The 20,588-nt window shown below is 39.3% G+C and overlaps 1 protein-coding gene across 2 annotated transcripts in view; it reads left to right on the forward strand.

The window, feature by feature from the left end:
- The window catches only part of NALCN (sodium leak channel, non-selective), a 291,882-nt gene that overhangs the window by 198,991 nt on the left and 72,303 nt on the right, over positions 1-20,588 (forward strand). For both annotated transcript variants that reach the window (XM_049701166.1, XM_049701167.1), the window contains 2 exons: positions 12,713-12,849; positions 14,168-14,306. In XM_049701166.1, the coding sequence (XP_049557123.1) occupies positions 12,713-12,849; positions 14,168-14,306 (276 nt within the window). The remainder of the gene's footprint in view (positions 1-12,712; positions 12,850-14,167; positions 14,307-20,588) is intronic.

Below are 20,588 nucleotides of genomic sequence, written 5' to 3' on the forward strand. Positions count from 1 at the left end.
TTTGATGTTATCCCTATTTCCATGTTGTTTTGCATAAAATATGTTAATGTGAATTTTCATAGTGCATCTAATAAGCCCTTTGCCCTCAAAGTATGCAAAATTGAACAACTGTACAATCTACCACAGGCATACTCAGGAATGATACTTGGAAAGTGCATGATGGTTGCCTGAGAAGGAGTTACTTAAGAGGACAGAGCATGGGTGGGAGTTCAAGACCCCAATGTGAAGACTCCAGTACAAAATATGTGTCTTCCAAACCTCCGATTTAAAGTGTGGGATTTATTTTATAGTAAATACCATCACTGACACTAGTTATCTGTAAACTAAGGTGGAACAAATAAAGAAACTTATGGAGATAATGAGAGCCAGATTTCACACAGTCAGAGAAAGAAGTTACAGATAAGCAAAGGGAAGATGCCAGAATGAACCCTCTGGCAATTGGAATAGGAGTATCAGTATGAACTCAGTTATTGTAAGATAGATACATAGATGCATAAATAGATATATAGATACATAGATACATCAGTAGATATACAGACATAGATACGTAGATAGATACATGGATACAAGGGTGGATACATATATACAGCTCTATGGTTACATAAGATACAAACATAGTAAGCAGATACTAAATATAGATATGTGTGTATACAAGGGCTCATATACATACATATATTTCCTAGGTCTTTCCTCTGGGCGAGGCTAGAAGCAGTGACATGCCAGTAACATCAAGAAAACCCAGTCCTAAAATTTTCATTTCTAAAAACCATTCTCCAATAAAACAAATCAATATTCTTTGGAGAAATGACTGATTCTAGAGTTGAGGCAGGTAAAACACAAGATGAGATTTAAGTATAATCCTGGATGGGATTCTGAAACAGAAAAAAAGACATTCCTGCAAAATCTGGGGAATTCCTAAGCAGTTCTGCATTTTGGTTCAAAGTATTTGACCAAGGTTAATTTTTTGGTTTTGATCAATGTCCTATGGTTATGTAAGATACTAACATAAGAAAAAGCTGGGTCAAGGGTGTACAGGAACTCTCTGTACTATCTTTGCAACTATTATGTACATTTAAAATTATTTCAAAATAGGTTTTTTTTTTTTTAAACAGGCTAAGAATTTTCTATGGTAAACTCTAATAACACTCTATAGAGACATAAATTGGCTGCTCTGTTGCCCTGTTCAAAGACTCATATGTTTGTGAAGCTTTATACCATAGATATGTTGTATAGAATTTATAGTCAGTTACGATTTTTCTTTTAATCTTATAAAGTTGGAAGCATAGACTTCATCAGGAACAAAATGGTTTTTTATGGTTTTGTTTCTGATGGAAAATCTGATGTGGCTTGTCATTTCTCTTCATCTTAGTGATACAATTCCTCTGAAATTGGAAGAGTCATTTGTGCTGGTTCATATGGCTGATTGCACGTTGTAAAGAGCCTAAGGAAAGGGTAACCAAGTGATGAGAAATACCACAAATCGGTCACTTCAGCCTGTTTGTGGGACACCCTTGATGCTGCCTTTTTTTGTTCTTCATCTCGTCACCATTGTGTTACCCTTGTCTCTTGTGTAAAAATATACAGTGAGGCATGGGGCCACAGAGAGTCCCGCCCTTAATTAAAAATTGTCAGCTTAGTAGGGGAGAGATACACAGAATTAAGGAGTTATAGTGCAAAGCCCTGAGCACTAGGGTCGAAGACCCAGGGAGCCTGGGGGAAGACGTGCTTAACTCAGGTTGGAGCCAGGTCGAGAAGATATGTCTAAAAATAATGAATCAAATTTTATTAGGAAAGTGGGAAAATGCATTCCATATAAAAGAAATAGCAGGTGCAAAATTGCAGAAGTAGGGGCTTCCCTGGTGGCGCAGTGGTTGAGAGTCCGCCTGCCAATGCAGGGGACACGGCTTCGTGCCCCGGTCCGGGAAGATCCCACATGCCGCGGAGCGGCTGGGCCTGTGAGCCATGGCCGCTGAGCCTGCGCGTCCGGAGCCTGTGCTCCGCAACAGGAGAGGCCACGGCAGTGAGAGGCCCGCGTACCGCAAAAAAAAAAAAAAAAAAAAAATTGCAGAAGTAAAAACCCATCTATTGCTTAAAAACGCTGTTTTGGTGAAACAGTATACAGCAGTGTTGAGAAGCTGAAGTTCTGGAATCTGAAAGATGGTGGTCAAATCCCAGCGCTTACCACTTCTAGCTGCGTGACCCCGAGCAGCAGATTTGAGCTCCTTGGACCTCAGTTTCCTCATCTATAACAATGGAGCTAATTATGGTACCTACATCAGGGGGCTATTTTGAGGATTAAATAGTGTTAGAAAATGAGGCAATGAACAAAGTGTTCAGCAGAGTATCTGCACACGTTTACTACTGCAAGTACCAATTGTTATTCTGAGAAATCATCCTAGAAGAGATGGTTTTTGAAGGAAGTATTGTAATTAACCAAGTGTGGAAGGAAAGTGTGTTGCAGGCAGGGGGACGGTATGTTCAAAGGCACAAATGGTACTCTGTGGGAGGGACACACAAACCAATATTGTTAGAGTATAAAGGGCAAGGCATGAGGGGATACTTTAAGCCACGCTGAGCAGAATTTATTCTACACGTAATTGACCATCCTTGAATTACTTTAAGGCCTAGGAACAAGGTGGTGTTTCTTTCTTAGGTGTTCTTTAAGGTAGATTTAAAGGGACAGGACTACGATGGAAACCCAGTTGGGAGGGTTTAAGGAGTGATAGTGAGTCCAAGTGCCACTGGACTCAGCAGCCTGGGACCACTGAGGTGGTGGGAGAGACCTGGGGCCCGAGAGGGAGTGGACGAGGGGAAGTTAGTGCCGAGGAGTCGCGTAGATGGTAAGCAAGCTTCAAGAGGCAAGTTTGAAAAGGGAGGGAGAATAGGATAGGACACAAGGTGAGGAGAAATGTTTGCCTTTCTCTATTTTCATTTTCATTTTTTAAACCAAGAATCTTGAGAAAATAAATCAATCAACATAGCGAAGGGGAAGAAATTGGAGCGAGTGGGAAAGGGTGAGGCAGGCCCAGGCTAGAGGGAGGAGGGGTCGACAGCGCGCGTGCGGCATCCTCTCCGTTTAGCCCCCTCACTGAGATGAGACCATTTTCACGTCGAGCCAGCAGTTGCTGTGGCTCAGTGATACCTTTGGTTTTTATAGCACATTTCCCTTGAGTAATTCAAATTACAGGCAATACACCATCTCTCTTAAATATCTGGCATTTATATAAAAGAGTGAAGATCCTCATTTTTCATTTGAGAACACTGAAATCCAAAGCAGTTAAGGGATTATAAAATGGAACAAAAATTTAAATCTACATCTTACTTTTTTACTGATGCACTATGCTATCTCCTGTGTTTTCTAATGCAAAACAGGGAGGACGATTATGTGAGTGCACAAAAATGTATATTCTGAATTCCCTTTGGTCTGGGCTTTTTTTTTTTCCTATTACTTACTGAATATTCATCTCATAACAAGAACCAAACATCTAGTTTACATGGAACTCTAATATAATTTCATTTGAAGTGGAGCAAAGAATGCTTTTTTTTATCATAATAAAAATGTTTCGGGCTTCCCTGGTGGCGCAGTGGTTGAGAGTCCGCCTGCCGATGCAGGGGACACGGGTTCGTGCCCTGGTCTGGGAAGATCCCACATGCCGCGGCGCGGCTGGGCCCGTGAGCCATGGCCGCTGAGCCTGCACGTCTGGAGCCTGTGCTCCGCAATGGGAGAGGCCACAACAGTGAGAGGCCTGCGTACCGCAAAAAAAAAAAAAAAAATGTTTCTATGACTCAGTAAATTCCCTAATGGAAACAACTGTGTCTCGGTTGAATAACGCAAGACAGATACGATGTAGAATAGAGGTGTTTGGACCTAGAGGAAAAAGCATGCAAAAGCAAACTGTATTCGTTACTACTATCTCAAGGAAACCGTTCATTCCATTAGTGGGATTTTAAGGGACAATAATGTAAAGAAAAACAACCGTTCAACATCATTTGGTATTCTGGTTTTTTAATAGTTTTCTTTCTTTTACTGTCTTGTTAACATTTTCTGCTAGCTTAGGTTTGTTGCAGATAGTACCTACATTACTGCCCAAAGAACCTTCTGCAGGACATTGAAAGCCTGTAAGGTCTTAGGTTCAGTGTTGTAACAAGAGCATGAAAGTGAACATTGCCTGTACAGCTTAGGGATGTCATAAGATGGTGTAAATGCATCTGTGCTGCTGGCCTCCCAAACCAGGAGGCAAAAAACAGCCACTTAATTCCCAGCTCCTCCAAGAACACCTCCTCTCCCCACTTTCTTTGGGGTCAGGCTGTAAGGGGGAATGAGTAACAGCTCTGATTTCTTGAGAGAGGTGGAAGAGGAAATGCCACTGATCAGCTGAAGTTATGAAATTACCTTGAACATTTTGGGGTGCCAGCTGTCACAAATAAATGTAGCTTTTATGGCCCAGATGCAAACCAAGAAATGAGCCCTCCAATTTACATCCAGAAAACTCCAATTTGAAGTTGGAAGGTACAGGGTTTATTGAAGATTTTTGTAAAAGAAGGAAAAAACAGTGACTTAAACACTTTTTTTCTCCTTTTTGGCCCTACTGCCCTGACCCTGACCCTGACCCTAACTAACAGCCTGACACTGACCTTAGCTAATGACCTGACGACTTCAACACTTTTTAAAGGAAACATTTTTAAAGTGCACAGTACTGCTGTCTCACATGCAATTATGTAGCTAAGGGACATTTGCACAGAGGAAAAAGGAACTAGTGAGAAGTATCCCTTATACATATTTGTATGTCAAGGTTTTATAGTAACATGGAGATATTAATAAAAACCAGCATGTTTGATCATTACTCCAGATAGGTCATCTGCAGCTCGGGTTGTAGAATCACAGGTGCAGAATAGCAAGAGAAACTTCCTTGAAAAATAGTAGTTTATGCTTTAGAGTCTCCATTCTGAATTACCGAGTCATGTACAGATCTAGAAAAACCAGCAAAAGCCATTATGTAAAGAAGCAAAGATATGGGACTTCCCTGGTGGCACAGTGGTTGGGAGTCTGCCTGCCAATGCAGGGGACATGGGTTAGATCCCTGGTCCAGGAAGATCCCACATGCCACGGAGCAACTAAGCCCGTGCGCCACAACTACTGAGCCTGCGTACCACAACTACTGAAGCCCACGCGCCTAGAGCCTGCGCTCTGCAACTAGAGAAGCCACTGCAGTGAGAAGCCCGCACATGGCAACGAAGAGTAGCCCCCGCACGCAGCAACGAAGACCAAACGCAGACAAAAAAAATAAAAACAAAAAACCAAAAGAAGCAAAGAGAATTCAGCCTTAATTGACTCAGATAACACTGAGGAACTCCCTTCTCCGGGTTAAACGGAATGTGGTCCTTTTTCATATGTGGAAAAGTCAAAAACCACTCTTCAGTTACATTAACCCACAGATCTCTGCACATTTTCCAAGCCAGAATGGACTAGGTTTTAAAATGAGAATCTTTCCCAAGTCTGAATGCTTTTTAAATTGTTTTCTTTTAGAAAATCACACCAAAAATTACCCCAAAAATTTATTTAAGGTAATCCTTCAATTCAGTTATTTGTTGCAGCATTCAGAACGGAACTGAAACTGAATAATGCTTGAATATTTTAACAGCAGAAAGCCCAGGCTGAAATATGGCAGATTTAAGCAATGAGGCAGAACGGGGTGTGTGTCGTGCAGACCAATTACTCCCAACTCTCTTGAGAAGCACAAGTAAAGGAAAAGCCTTTCAGCCACCCAATGTGTAATGATATCTCAGCAAGACAGATGCTGAGCCGTAGAATAGCACTGAGCTGAGGTGATTTATATTTTTTAAAGCTCAAGGTTTGAAATTTTTTCCTTTGATTCTAATTTCCTTTTTGCAAATTTTTTTTTTTAAACCATGTGAGTCAGTTGCAAAGCTATCATCTGATCTATATGCTACAGCCAGACTTCACGCTCAGTTGAAGCCTCCTCCTTCCTTGGGACTGTTCTTTACATTAGGTTTTTCAATAAAGAGAATAAAATCTTGGGATTCTCTGTGCTACTTTTCTTCCATTCAAGAATCATAACCTTTGAAATAATTTTTAAGTGGAAATTTACGATTACAATTACTATATGTTAGTAGGTCAGCTTTTGTGATACAGTATAATGATCTTAAATTATTATCCAGTATATCCAGTATAATCCATGTTATTCCCTCACTTGCATCAAAGTAAATTTAATCTTGGAAAATCTGTGCTTACATGCAGAAGGGGAAAGAATTTGGATAAAAGCTAGAATACCATTTTATCACATATTAAAGAAACTTTATAGTGGCTTCAAAATACCATGAAGTACTTCCGTTTATCCTGGCTTCCTGATCCCCTTCCTCCGCTCAGCCCCTCGACACACACACACTCTCTAATCCCATCTTGCACTTGCTTCTTTTCTTCTCTTTTTGTAGCTCAGTCATGATCATGGGCTGGGGAAGAAGCAATGGTAAAGGTTATGGAGGTTAATAGCAGTGAAGTAAGAATTAAGTGATTGTGCTCAAATGCATCATCTGCCCTTAAAAAAAGAAGAAAACTTTTTACTAAACTATAATATACTTATAGAAAGAGGCATTTTGCTGAATTTTTACAAACTGAACCCCCCCCCCCGTGCCCAGCTCAAGAAATATTGACTGTACCTTAGAAGCCCCTCCCCGTACACCTGTCCAGTCATCATGCTTCCCCCTCACCCCAGGGTAAACGCTCTCCTGGGACCAAGCAGATAGGCTAGTGCTGCCTGTGTTTTAACTTGATATAAATGGAATCATTCAGTCCATACTCTTTTGTCTTGTCTGGCTTCCTTTACTCACTGTTCTATTGGGAAATTCACCCAAGTTTTGTGCTTGGATGTTGTTCGTTGACTCAGATGTTTCAATGGACCACAATTTGCTCTTCCAGTCAGGGGCTGACGGGCACTTGAAGAGTTTAAGTTTGGGACTCTTGCAGGTGGCACTGCTGTGGGCTTGGGAGGGTGTAGTTGTGCTGGGCGTGCACACATGTCCAGGAGATACACACCCAGGAGAGGATTTGCCCGGCTGATGAGTGTGTGTATGTTCATCCCTCATTGATGCTGCTTATCTGGGAACAACCGAAAGAGCACTGGTGTCCGGAAAGAGGCCCCTTCCCTCAGGTAGAAGATTCGCGTCAGTGCCTCAGCAGTGAAAGTGGACGTATCTGCCATTCCAGCAGCCACTCACCTTTCTCTATTTTAATTACCCCATTTGGCACATTTACGGGGCAGCAATGCCTGATAGTCAAGAGGATGGCTTGCAGGATCCTGAAGAACCTTGTGAGCTTCTCACCTGCTCTTTGCAGTTTTAAGGTGCAATGATCAACTCATGCTGAGTTCAGATCCATTTAGTCACAAACAGTTATTATATTTCTACTCTCTAAAAGGTGCGATAAAAGTAAATTAAAAGTGGAATCTTGCCCTTAAGGAGCTTACAAGCTTTGGGGAGTATAACTCTAATACAAGTTAGAATGAGATGAGTTCCATTTTAAAAACATATAGGCATGGGGATTATTTTTTAATACTGGTAACCTACACCTGTTAAACATTATGTTCTAGGATAGTTGATTAAATGTTACAAAATATTACGTGTAAGCTTATTCTAAACATTTATCTGTTCATCAGTGGCAGACATACGTTCAGGTTAAATGTCACAGAGTATAATTTTATTCTATTCTGTGAATCTAGGGACACCGATATTTCACACCAACAAATTTATTCAACTGGGAAAGATATTTTCTGCTTGTCTCTCCATCCTTTAGAATATACCTAAAATCCTTTCTTTTATTTCCCAGTTATCTGCTGGAGAGTTTAGTTCTGCCATCTGATCTGTCTAATTACTTATTCCACAAATATTTGTTTAACTTACTTTGTGTCAAATATTGTGACAGGCCCCGGATACGGAATAGTGAAAAATTCCCACATGATCCCTGTGCTCCAAGAGTTTACAGTCTCAGGAAGAACAGATATAGAGTTTCAGGTCATACACTATAAGTTCAAATAATGCTCTATGTAGTGGGTTTCATAGTGTCCCCCCAAAATCGATGTCTACCAGAAACCTCAGAATGGGACCTTATTTGGAAATTAGATTTTCGCAAATGTCATCAGTTAAGATCATACTGCTTTAGGGCAAGCCCTAATTTCAATGATTGGTGTCTTTGTAAGAGAAAGGAGAGGGAGATTCAGATAGAGAGACAGAGAAACACACAGGGAAGAGGGCTAAGCAATGACAGAGACCAAGGAACAACAAAGACTGCTGAGAAGCTGGGAAGAGTGAAGGAAGGATTTTTTCCCTAGCGCTTTCAGAGAGAACGTGGCGTTGCTGGTACCCTGATTTAGCACTTCTGGCCTCTAGAACACCAAGAGAATCAATTTTTGTGTTTTAAGCTACTGATCTTATAATGATTTGTTAACAACAGTCCTAGGAACCTAGTACAGTGAGTGTTAGGTTGAACCATAAGAAATTGCCCGTTTTGACTGCTTTGACGTACACGAACATGGCGACTTCATTTGGTTCAGCCCAATATGCTGTGAGCTTGTGAGAGGAAGACCTTGTTGATGAGAGGAAGCTTCTCGGAGGGATTTCTGGTGGAACTGAAATCAGAAAAGCAAGTGGAAGTTCATGAAGAACAAGAGAGAAAGGGGAGGAGAGGAGCTCCCAGCAGAGGGACCAGGGCAACAAAGGCTCTGGGGCAGAGGCCTGGACACTTGCGAAGAACTGAAAGAGGCGGGCATGACTGGAACATGGTGTGGGCACAGGGCCAGGTGAGGCTGGACAGGTAGGAACAGGTAACACAGAATTGGGTGTTAAAACCTAAAGGTTGATGGTTTTGTTCAGGAGCAGTGGACCCCCACTGAAGGGTTTAAGCCAAAAAGTGAGAAGATTACTCTGACCCAGATGCGGGATAGATTTGAAGGAGCCAAACCAGATGACGAGACCGTGGGAGGGAGGGCATGAGCCAGGGGATGTCTCTGACCAGGGAAGCACGGTGGGGATCCAGAGAATGGGCCACCTGAGCAGTTTTTAGGAAAGAGCTCCGTGTTTTTGTTTTGATGGCATTGTCCTGATCAATATACCATCTGCCCTTGTGTCTCTTTGAAGACATTTAATTCTCATAAAATATACATACCAGTCCCGGCAGGCCTACAGCCCCAGTGGTGACTCACATAATCATGTGTAGCAATTCCACTGCCCAAGAAGTCTCTGGAAGGAGAAGCGGCACCTCCTTCTTCTTTTTTTTTCTAAGTTCTCTCTTTGCTACTCACCTTGTGTTCACATCACTTTGTTTATATCTCAGCTAGAATAGCTATTACATTTTATTGTCATTATCTGTTTATATAACTATCCATTATAATGTGGGTTCCATGAGGGCAAATACTGTGCCTCAGTTATTTTTATATCCCCAGAACCTAGCACAGAACCTGCTAAGTCCTGGCCTGTGGGATTTGATTTATAAGTGACTGCATCGGTGTATCAATAAATGAGTCAGCAGACGCATGAATTAAATACTTCGTTTATGCTCTGTCTTCTCAGCCTGTCTTTGGCCCTTTATAATTGCCTTTCTCTTTGGTCTGACAACATATTAACTGCTTTTTTTCCCCCTGTGTGCTCTACTTAGTACTACAAATATTTTTCTACTAGTTGTGGCAATAAACTTTTGGAAAAGAAGTCTCTTCCTCATGAATCTCTTTATATGTGGAGCCATTTTTCTAATTGCCTGCATCTCCTGGAAATGCTCACAGTTTTTGTTCTGTGCCTTTGGGAGCTAATTCTTTAGCACTGTTGTCATCGTAACCATCAAATTATTGAGAATGTGCCATGGTCAGTGTTCCTCTCGGGGGAGAGGGGAGGAAGGTGGTGAACAATGGTGGCCCCTTCCCTAAATGAGATACCACCAAAGACAGAAAGTCAAAGATGACTCACAAAGCTATATAAGATATACAAATGGCTAAGGTAAATGTTCGTATTATATAAAACCAAAATGGAAGAACAGTTTCTGTAGTGGAGTAAGAAAAAAAGGCAGGTTTCCTGAACTAGGAATCAGGACGTAGAATCTCACTATGGGCTCACAACCAGTTGGACAACTGAGCCATATGTTGTATTGAACTTGGGATGTTCCCCCAAAATGCTCGTGTTCTCTCTGGCCATTTTGAATATCCCCACATGGTAGGAGGGAAGAGCTGCCACCTCTCTTCTCATTATAAAAGCTTCCTTGGCCTCTCATGCTCACCTTTCCACAAATCCAGGACAGATTGTCATTATAAAGTAAATGCATAAGAAATAGAGACACAGATGTAGAGAACAAATGTATGGATACCAGGCGGGAGGGAAGAGGGGGGGTGAATTGGGAGATTGGGGTTGACATGTATACATTACAATGTATAAAATAGATAACTAATGAGAACAGACTGTATAGCACAGGGAACTCTACTCAGTGCTCTATGGTGATCTAAATGGGAAGGAAATCCGAAAAAGAGGAGATATATGTTTACATATAACTGATTCACTTTGCTGTACAGCAGAAACTAACACAGTGTGGTAAAACAGCTCTACTCCAATAAAAATTAATTTAACAAAATAAAGTAAAAGCATCTACCCCCTTGTCATGATATTTAGGGGATATTTTGTCATACTGTAATAGAAATGCGTTGACCAGTCCCAAGAATAATAAATATTTAAAGTTTTGTTTTTAACTAAAATAACATTGTTTATTTTAATATTTTAAAATATTTTAAAATATTATTTTAATAAAATAAGCTAATATACTTTATGCCTCAAGTAAGTCTTTAAAGATATGTATCATCTCTGTAAATTGCAACTTTCTGATAACTAACGAGGTAATCATGGAACTAATGCTATGGAAATATCTTTAATATGTTTTCTCATAATATATGCTAATATATGTTAATTTTAAGTAATTTGAGCAAAACAGAGAAAACTAATTTCATAATTCTGCTTCTTTACCCCTAGAAATAACCACTATTACCAGTTGGAATATATCCTTCCAGATTTGTTATATATAAATGATGAGGTCTCATAATATGTACTCTTTTATATTATCTACTTTTTAAGGACACATATACACACACACAGATTATAAGATTTATAAGATTTAAGATTTATAGATCTATGTCATCCATTATAAGAGCTTCATAGAGTCTTTTTGCATGAATGTACCATAATTTATTTTGCCAGTCCTTACTGGGGATAAGTGTTTAGTTTATTAGTTTATTTCTGATTTTTTTAATATTACTGACAGAGTAGCATTGAACTGCCATGTACTTTTTTTTTTTAAGATTTTTTTTATGTGGACCATTTTTGAAGTCTTTATTGAATTTGTTACAATATTGCTTTAGTTTTTATGTTTTGGTTTTTTGGCCACGAGACATGTGGGATCTTAGCTCCCTGACCAAGAATCGAACCCATACCGCCTGCTTTGGAAGGCAAAGTCTTAACCACTGGACTGCCAGTGAAGTCCCTGCCGTGTATTTATGTCTTTGCCCGTTTGTTCAAATATTTCCTTAAGATAAAGTCTCAAAAATGATATTGCTGGATCAAAGTAGACACATCTTTAACATTTTAAAGCATATTATCACATTGCCTTCTGAAAAAGTTGTACCATTTTATATTAACAAAAATTCCCATTTCCCCATAACCTCACATTTTTTAACTTTTGATAGTCTGATATGCAAAAGTAATTTTATTTGTGTGTTTATAGTACCTATAAGTATTTGTGTTTGAGCATCTTTTCATTAATTTTGAAGCAGTTGTATAATTTTGTGAATTTGTCTTTTCCAACATTAGTTTGTGAACACTTTTTATAAATCAAGAAATATATATCCAATATTTGAAAAAAAAAAAAAAAAAAGCATATACCCCATAGGGGGTAAGAAGCTGGTACCTTTTGAAACGTGCTTCCATAACCCCACAAAGAAAGACTGCCTGAACTAAAGTACTCTTTGACCTCTTAGCTCAGCATTTGTGATGTAAAGCCTCAGCTTCTGTGAAACCTAAACTGTAAAAATATAAAAACAAACTTATAGAAATAAATAAATAAATAATAAAACCATTTGCTTGTCAATTCCCAGATATTTCATGGCACGTAACTGAATAATTCCCAAGCATCTTTACAACTACATAGAGAACTTTTGCTTTATGTACCAAATGTGGTGTTTTTATTTGAGCTATTCTTTCATGAATCTGCTAGGCTAAATGATCAATTTCTTTGACATTTTCCCCCTTTCAAATATCACCACTTAGGATTTTCATTTCTTTTTTCATTCTTTTGATTTCTAATTCTAACACACATATTTATAAAACACTTTGGTGTTTAAATATGTTAGTGATAATAAGTCAGTCAATGATAAAAAAAAATTATGTTTCGTATGGAAAGGGGATTATGTTTGGGAATAAAATAACATACATTTTTCTTCTAATTTTTTTTTTCTGGTTTAGTTTTTTGTTTAGTTTTCTTTTTGTTTTCCCTGTGCTCAGACTTTGAACACTCAGAGTAAGGCAGGAGACCAAGATATACTTGGTAGGGCTTTACTGCCATCTACTGTTTCTTCATGTAATAACTCATTGTTCCTTTGATTCAAAAATTCTGATAGACTGTGACTTATATTACTAAAGATTCCCCCCTTCTTTCTATTCTTTTCTTTAGTTAAAGCAAAGTGAAGCAAATGCAGACACCAAAGAAAAGCTCCCTTTGCGACTTCGAATCTTTGAAAAATTTCCAAACAGACCGCAAATGGTGAAAATCTCAAAGCTTCCTTCAGATTTTACAGTTCCTAAAATCAGGTATTAAAGTATTTCTTTACTTGTATATCTCAAATACACCGTAAAACATTCATCTTAAATCTGATTCAGCCCTTTCAAACTCATGTGGGTGTGGTGTCTTTCTATTTTGAAGTTATTATCCATACTGCTACTCTGTCTTCCTCTGTTTTAAAACCGTTGACCCCTTTAAGCAATACATCCAGAGCAGAGTCAAGTGTGTTAGCCTGGGCAAGAAGGCTGCTGACCGCTGCCTCGCCCTGAGATGGCCCCTCGGGGATTTAACTTCACAGGTAACTGGCACAGGTGGTCCAGCTTACAAAGATGCACGTAGACATTGGCCTCTGACCCTCAACCATGTAAGGATAAAATTGCCTCTGAGGCCCTTTTATTTTCAAGGAAATGGAGAAACTGCCACTGGCCAGGTTTCCAGACTACTGTGACAGCATTTGTTTAGAATGCCACGTCTGGGTGCAATATAATTTGTCTTCCATTTTTTAAAAGAAGAACCATGGCATTTTGCACTCATACTAATATGATTTTCTACCACTTTGCCCTCAAGTTAAACAATTGCATTGAAGATGCTTCAAAATGCTTATTTTTAATAATTAAAGGAAATTCTTCCAGTTATAGCTCAAAAATTACAAGTAGAACCAGAATAATATCAAAAATGACATTTTTTATGTAACTAGTTTTAAAACAATTCTATGGGGAGGTTATAAAAGCATGAGACTGGATGTGGTGCCATAATATTTAAAATTCAAATCAAAATACATTTGCAATTCTGATTGAAAAATTTTTTAATGTGAAAAATATGACATATATAAAAGAGCCGTAAATTAGATTCAAGATTAGTGATTATTGGAAAGATGTTATCTGAATTCTCCCCATGCTTTAAAGATCAGATGAAGTAAGTTTCTTATGAGTTATTTTGAGTCTTTAAATGTAAAATTATCTCTAAAAAGATTCTTACGATAAATGAAAATTCAGAGAGATGAACTAATTCCTCCAAGTCTTAGAGGGGAAAAAAAGTATCTTATTACCACAATAGGAGTCAAAAGATACCATTAATTACTGAATATTGTTGCTTAAAAGTCATTTCAGGGACGTGAGTTTTTTAGAACAGGAATAACTGAAGATTCAGGAATTTTTCTCTGAATTCACCATTTTGCAAATTGTATGTGTAGTTAAATCTAAACACCTCTTGGTGTGACATGTCCTATTTTCTGTGAACTTTTGTCACTGCTTTATCTTAGCTCGGGCAAATGCATCATTGCAAAATGCCATCCCTTGCTCCATTTCATTAATAATGCTTGACATAATGTGTACTTCTTTTGCAAAGGGAAAGTTTCATGAAGCAGTTTATTGATCGCCAGCAACAGGACACCTGCTGCCTCTTACGAAGCCTTCCATCTACCTCTTCCTCATCCTGTGATCACTCCAAACGGTCTGCGATTGAGGACAAGTACATTGACCAAAAAGTAAGAATCACTGTCTCAAATAACCAGATTTTTCTTCAGCCTGTGTGTTAGAGAAAAGAACCACGTAACTGGGTGGGGTCCTGAAATCTAATGTCTCAGGAGAATAATGAAAAAAATAATTTTAGTGGTTGGAGAAATTACTAAACCTAACATTTGTAAATTTGTTAATTTAAAATTTGCATTTCTACAGGTTAGCTTTTGAGCCCTGCCATGTGGCAGCCGGGTGACTTCCAATAGATCAAAAGCCTCCCCAAACCTGCATTTTCTCAAGTGCAGAAGGAAGGGCTCTGAGCTCTCAAGTTCAGCCCAGGTTTAATGGTGGCCTGTACATTACTCTCTGCAGGAGACCTTACTTATTCCAGTTATTATGCCAGGGAGACTAACCAGAGCCAAGTTTCTCAAAATTAGTCCAAATAACTGTCATTTATTGAGTTTACTAAGGCCTGTGGCAGGAATTATCTCTAGGCACATTATCTTATTCATGTTCTGATTTACCTATGTCTTTATCATTTGAAAAGTAGATAGGGAATTTTTTTCCCCCAGATTCTACAGTTAGAAAATGAAAGATCAATAGCAGAGTTTGTGAAAGAGATTACACATTAGAGTTTGTTTGCAAAAGCATCTAATTCACTTGCGAGTATTTCTCTTTGAAAGTCCTAGTTTCTATTTTAATCCTTTAAATTGTTGCCACCTTTTTTCTATGGCTTATCATCAAATACATATTTCTCTATTATCATGTGAAAATAAAATAGCAGCTCCTTCATTCTCCAAGATTCTGTTTCTCCCCATTCTCCAAAGATTACCCTTGCAAAGGACCTTTACTTATTCCTCTCCTCCTCCTTTTCTCCCATCTCCTCCCCAAATGAAATGAACTTCTGCCCTTTATCACTCCCCGATTCCTTGTTTCTCTGCTGTAGTTGAGTGATTTTCTTCTCAATTATGTTAATGATTTCCTTTGTAGTGTGTCTCTTCTCACTCAAGAATTTTCATTTATTTCTTTTCTTTCAGTTATCTACAGATGTTATTCCTCTGTTTTAGAGATTCCAAGATTGTAGATGACAAGTCTGATGCCAATGTCATTTTTTTTTTCCATGTGAAAGTAATTCGGTTTTTCTTTGGTAGTTGGTTGGTTTTCTGGTTTCTCTTGGGAAGCTTGTAAGACTTTCTGCATCTCCTTGGAGTGCAAAAACTTTACCAGGATATACTTTGTATGTCTTTTATCATCAGAACTGCCCAAACTGGGGAGTCTTTTCAGTTTGCCAACTAAGAATATAAGAAATTTTCATTTATTATTTGTTCAATTATTACTTTTCCATCTGCTCCTTTTTTCCCCCTACTTTTCTCTTATGATTGTTATCTCTCTTTTTCTTCGTGTTTTGAAATATTTGTTCTGCTTAATCTTTCAGGCCACTAATTTGATTTCAACTGAGATCATCCTTTGCTTTTAAAGTTTGAGTGAAAAAATCATGAAATGTGTGTGGAGAGGGGCACCCGCACGCAGTACTGTTACCTCTCCTTAAAGACTTTCAGAAGACTGTACTCTTCTAAAAGAATAGTCACTAAACTTGTCATGTCCCTTCCCCGTAGTTATGTTTGTGCAATACTGTGCACAAGGCATAGAAGCAAAAAGTTTCTATGTTAGTGGATAAGCAAGTGGGAGGATAATGGCCTGGTTTCAGACAATCATTCTGAAATTGCATTTTACACATGAGAACACAGATGGCTTATTTTCTAAATTTATTTCAAAGGCAGAACTTTAAGCCAGAGGGTGTGCAGTGAAGCCCCAGTCTGGGCTCAGGTTGCACCCAGCCCTCTCCAGGAAGAGTGCCAAGAGTCGGTATCATGGATGCCCAACACGGCAAATCCACAACTTGCTTTTTTAAATCCCGAGTAACGATATCCCACTGGAAATACAAAATTAAAATCTTAGTCTGTGAAATTTAATTTTCTCTCTAAAAGGGAAAAGATGATGTCTCTTACATTTCCTGAACAGAATATTTTGACATTGGTGAGAAAAAATAAATAAAAAGGTTCTTAGCAGGTGAGTGGGATTGGGGGGGGTGGTCTAAGGGGACTTTTCATCCTTCTATGTTTGTGGCTTCTTTTTATATTCTCATTTAACAGTTATTTTTAACTAACTGAAAGTAAGATAACAATTATAGCTTTATTCTGTAATCTTACACTTGTCTCTCTCATAATCCCCTAAAATATAATGAACTAGCAAAGACATTGATCCTGGGGGCGGGATCCAAGTCCCTCAGCTCTAAAGAGACTAGAACTTCTTGGAGACTGCGGGCCGTCCCCCATCTATAAAGTCAGTTGATTCAAACACACAATACATGGTCTTATACAAGGACGGTGATCGGCCATGGTTAAGTTGCCCTTCATCCCCTGTCAGGCTCATTGGCCATATGTAGATAAACTACAGTTAGAACAATATTGTTTATCTTTTTACAGCCTTCAGCATCTGGAAAGGGGCACATAGGGAACATAGTTTCTCTTCATCTCAGCAGTAGCTACCCTGTTGGGGCAGCAGCAAAAAAGACTTACCATGCCGCCACCCATTCTTAAAGCTTTGACTTTCCTCAGGCTGCTAGGAAAGTAGACTTAACAGTTCCTTTCACCATCCCGTTTCCAGCTTGAGCTCCTGGCGTTCTTTATAAATACTAATGATCTGTCATCCTTGAGGGCTTTGGGCCAGGGAAACCCAAAACAGAGAATTCCACTCAATGAATTTCAGTGGTAAGGGTTTAAGGGAAGTAGGAATCGAGGAGAAAGCAGTCTGGTATCTGTATTTTTAAATATGGCAAGCCTTTTTCATTTTTCTTAAGAAACCCCAAAGCCACTTAAAAACAAAAATACAGAAACACACGAGAAAAATCCTGAACAGAGACCACACCACCGTTAGCTCCCCTGATAAAGTATTTTTCGGGAAGCACTTGCAAATTTCTATTACATTCCAGTTGCCTTTGGAAATACGAGGCATTATCAAGTGGACAGCAAGGTCCTTCACTCTGCGTGAAGAAACTCTCCTGGCCCCCTGCAAACAGAGGCTGTTTTCCCCAAAGAGTAGTAAGAAATCAAAAGAAAAAGAGAGGTTGGCTTTTGGTGATTCTCATAATGTGAACAAAGGAGCAATAAAATAAAAGTTTTCTCTTAACGACTACCTGTCAGGAAGAAACTTCTGACACCCTCTATACTAGAGGGACTCACTTTTCTCTTGCCAAGGAAAACACTGAGTCCCCAGGAACTTGGACATCACAAGTTAAGGGGAAAACCTGACAACAAAAGCCAGGAGGGGTGGAGGTGGAGTTGTTTGATTAAGCAACACAAAATGTGGAAACACAAAAGCACATGTTAGGCAAGATTTTCTCAAGTAATTACCCTGGCTTTGAACAACTGTAAGGAATTCCCATGGCAACCTCACTTTGCAAAGACCATGTTTTTAAAAATAGCCCTGTCTGATTACCTTTATCACATAGTTTAAAATACCTGTCCTTCTCTGTAAGCAATGAGCAAACAAAACTGTAACATCTTTTAAGCGTTGTGTGGTTTGCTCAGATCCTAAAGGAAAAAGACAGCAAACAGTGTGGTCCCTCTTTTCCCTTGGGGTGTCCTTCCAAACCCCACAGAAAAGGCATTCCCAAGTGCCAGTTCCCACATCTCTTTCCCTTTCCACTCCCCTACACCCCCGTGGGCATCTTCAAGGGCATCTTCAGGTCATCCTGATTAAAGGATAAACCTGCAGATCTTCAGAGGAGTCTTACTAGTTTCCAAGCAGAAGGGAATCAGGCAGTGGTTTTCTACTCATTTTTTCCCTCTGTATTATTGGAATTAAACCCTCAATTCCTTAAGTAGAGTGCTTGCATAAACTGAGATGTGAACTTGGCTTTCCAGTAACCCTGTTAATAAAAGCAGCTCACTCTGTCCTCAAGTGAATCATCTCATCAATGTCAAGGTTTCCACTGTGGTTGGATCTAAGGACTCCGTCTCTGACGGACCTCCCTGGTCTTTCTGCCCTGCTGTCTTGGCTGGGGAGCCACTTCTGGGGTCAGAATCTGCCGTGTCTGGGGAACATGAGGGCCCATCACAGAGTCACATCAGCATGAGACAGATGGAGAGATGAGGGCTGTCCCAGTCACCCCCTTGTATCCCTGCACTTCTCAGAACCGTAATCAGAACCCATATGATAAAGAACAGTGAGGATTTATTTCTCCAACAATAGAGCAATGTCTGCTCTCTCTCTTACCTGTCTCTTTTCTGCTAAACACATAGAAAGTTCCATAGTAAGCCTTCATAATTAATAGCTAACATGTGTACAAAATGAGGAGGAAAACAAAAAAGTAATTACTGTGTTTTGTTTACCCTTTACATTTCCATAAGTCTTCAACAGTCACTCAGTCATTCAACAAACATTTATGGAACACCTGTTATTCATCTGGCACTCTTCTGGGCTATGGGAATTCAACAATGAGTGAGATGTGAACTATGCCCTTTAGAATCTTTTAGTCTAATGGGGAGAAACACGTGTGAATGGATGAAAGTAAAAACTATTACAGGAGCATGAGACAGAACCCCCTAAGTCCTTCCTGCAGGAGAAGGAAGACTGAGACATAGAGGACAAATTGCTCCAAGCAGGGAGGGAAGCATGTGGAAAATATGGACAGCATGATCTCCTTAATGTAACTGATTGTGAGAAGCAGAATAGAATAGTCATTAAGACCAGTAATACTGACTACATGATGTAGGTTCCAATCCTCATTTATAAACAGAGATAATTCTTATTTTTAAGGTTTGTTGTGAGAATTAAATAATATATGTTAAATGCTTAGCATCGCACCTGGCATAGCATATGATATGTGCCTATCAAACCAGATAAGAAAAGTTACTTTAGGAACTTACCTGACTGTCCAGTGGTTACGACTCGATGCTTTCACTGCCTGGGCCCGCGGTCAATCACTGGTTTGGAAACGAAGATCCTGCAAGCTACACGGCACAGCCAATAAAAAAAAGAAAAAAAAAAGTTACTTTAATTAAACCATGCCATGAAGTCAGATTCAGCAAATAGACATATTCATCAATCAAGAAAAATTACTTTTACTTAAATTAACCTTCAGATGTGACAGTCTAGTTGAGCACAATATGTTAGTTACTGATTTATTTTCCTTACTGTCCATGAGCCTGATTTTTTTTTAGTCTGATTTTTGATGATATTTCAGTTGCAACCCCCGTACCTACCTAGTGTCTTAGCCTCAAGAAGTAAATTAGGGCTTCCCTGGTGGCACAGTGGTTGAGTCCGCCTGCCGATGCAGGGGACACGGGTTCATGCCCCGGTCCGGGAAGATCCCACATACCGCGGAGCGGCTGGGCCCGTGAGCCATGGCCGCTGAGCCTGCGCGTCCAGAGCCTGTGCTCCACAACGGCAGAGGCCACAACAGTGAGAGGCCCGTGTACCGCAAAAAAAAAAAAAAAAGAGTAAAGAAGTAAATTAAATTGTTCTGGAAAGGTTTACTGTTCACAAAACCTTGTTGATTGCCGTACAGCATTTTATAATTTTCTGCGTAATCATAGAGTATTTGATGGTTTGTTCCAGTAACTCCACATGTAGCAAGTTGCTCAGCTTGATCTATAATTTCCAGGATGAACGTTAACTCACTTTAAAAAAAAGAGAATAGCCTGTTTTCATCTTTTGGGCTTTTACTCTTCTGAAAGAAATTTCTAAAATAATAGCTTAGCATCTCTGCAGTGCCATTCAAGACACGTCTCTAGGAGAAGAGTGGCAGATTACATGTTACTACCACTAACCAGAAGCTGTATCGCAAAGATACAAAGTAGTGTGGTCCCAGGGAGGGAAGAAGTGTGTCCATCAAACCCAGTATGAAAACCCTACCACTTCTCTCTTTAGTATACAAATGCTTTAGTAGATAATTGATTGCCCACTTATTCACAGTAATAATGGAGATGCCTCATTTAAATGACAACTTTTTTTTCATTTGTATTGATCTTTGCAGTACGTTTGTGAGCTCAAATTAAAATATGGCTGCATTTATGTGCACAGTCTTCATTTGACAATCATTTCTAGAGGACTTTTATATGCAGTGTGCTGGGTTATGGGTTAAAAACACATTTTGCTGCTTTCAACTAACACGAGGATAGGAATTCCCTATCAATGATTGTTTTTTCAGAATATTTAATTGTGTGATCATTTTTAGTTTGGAATTATATGTAATTTGTTTGCATTCCTTAGGTGCACATTTATTGGGAGTCAAAAGTAAATCAGTC

This window comes from Orcinus orca, chromosome 18, assembly GCF_937001465.1.
Source record: "Orcinus orca chromosome 18, mOrcOrc1.1, whole genome shotgun sequence".
Classification (NCBI taxonomy): Eukaryota; Metazoa; Chordata; class Mammalia; order Artiodactyla; family Delphinidae; genus Orcinus; species Orcinus orca.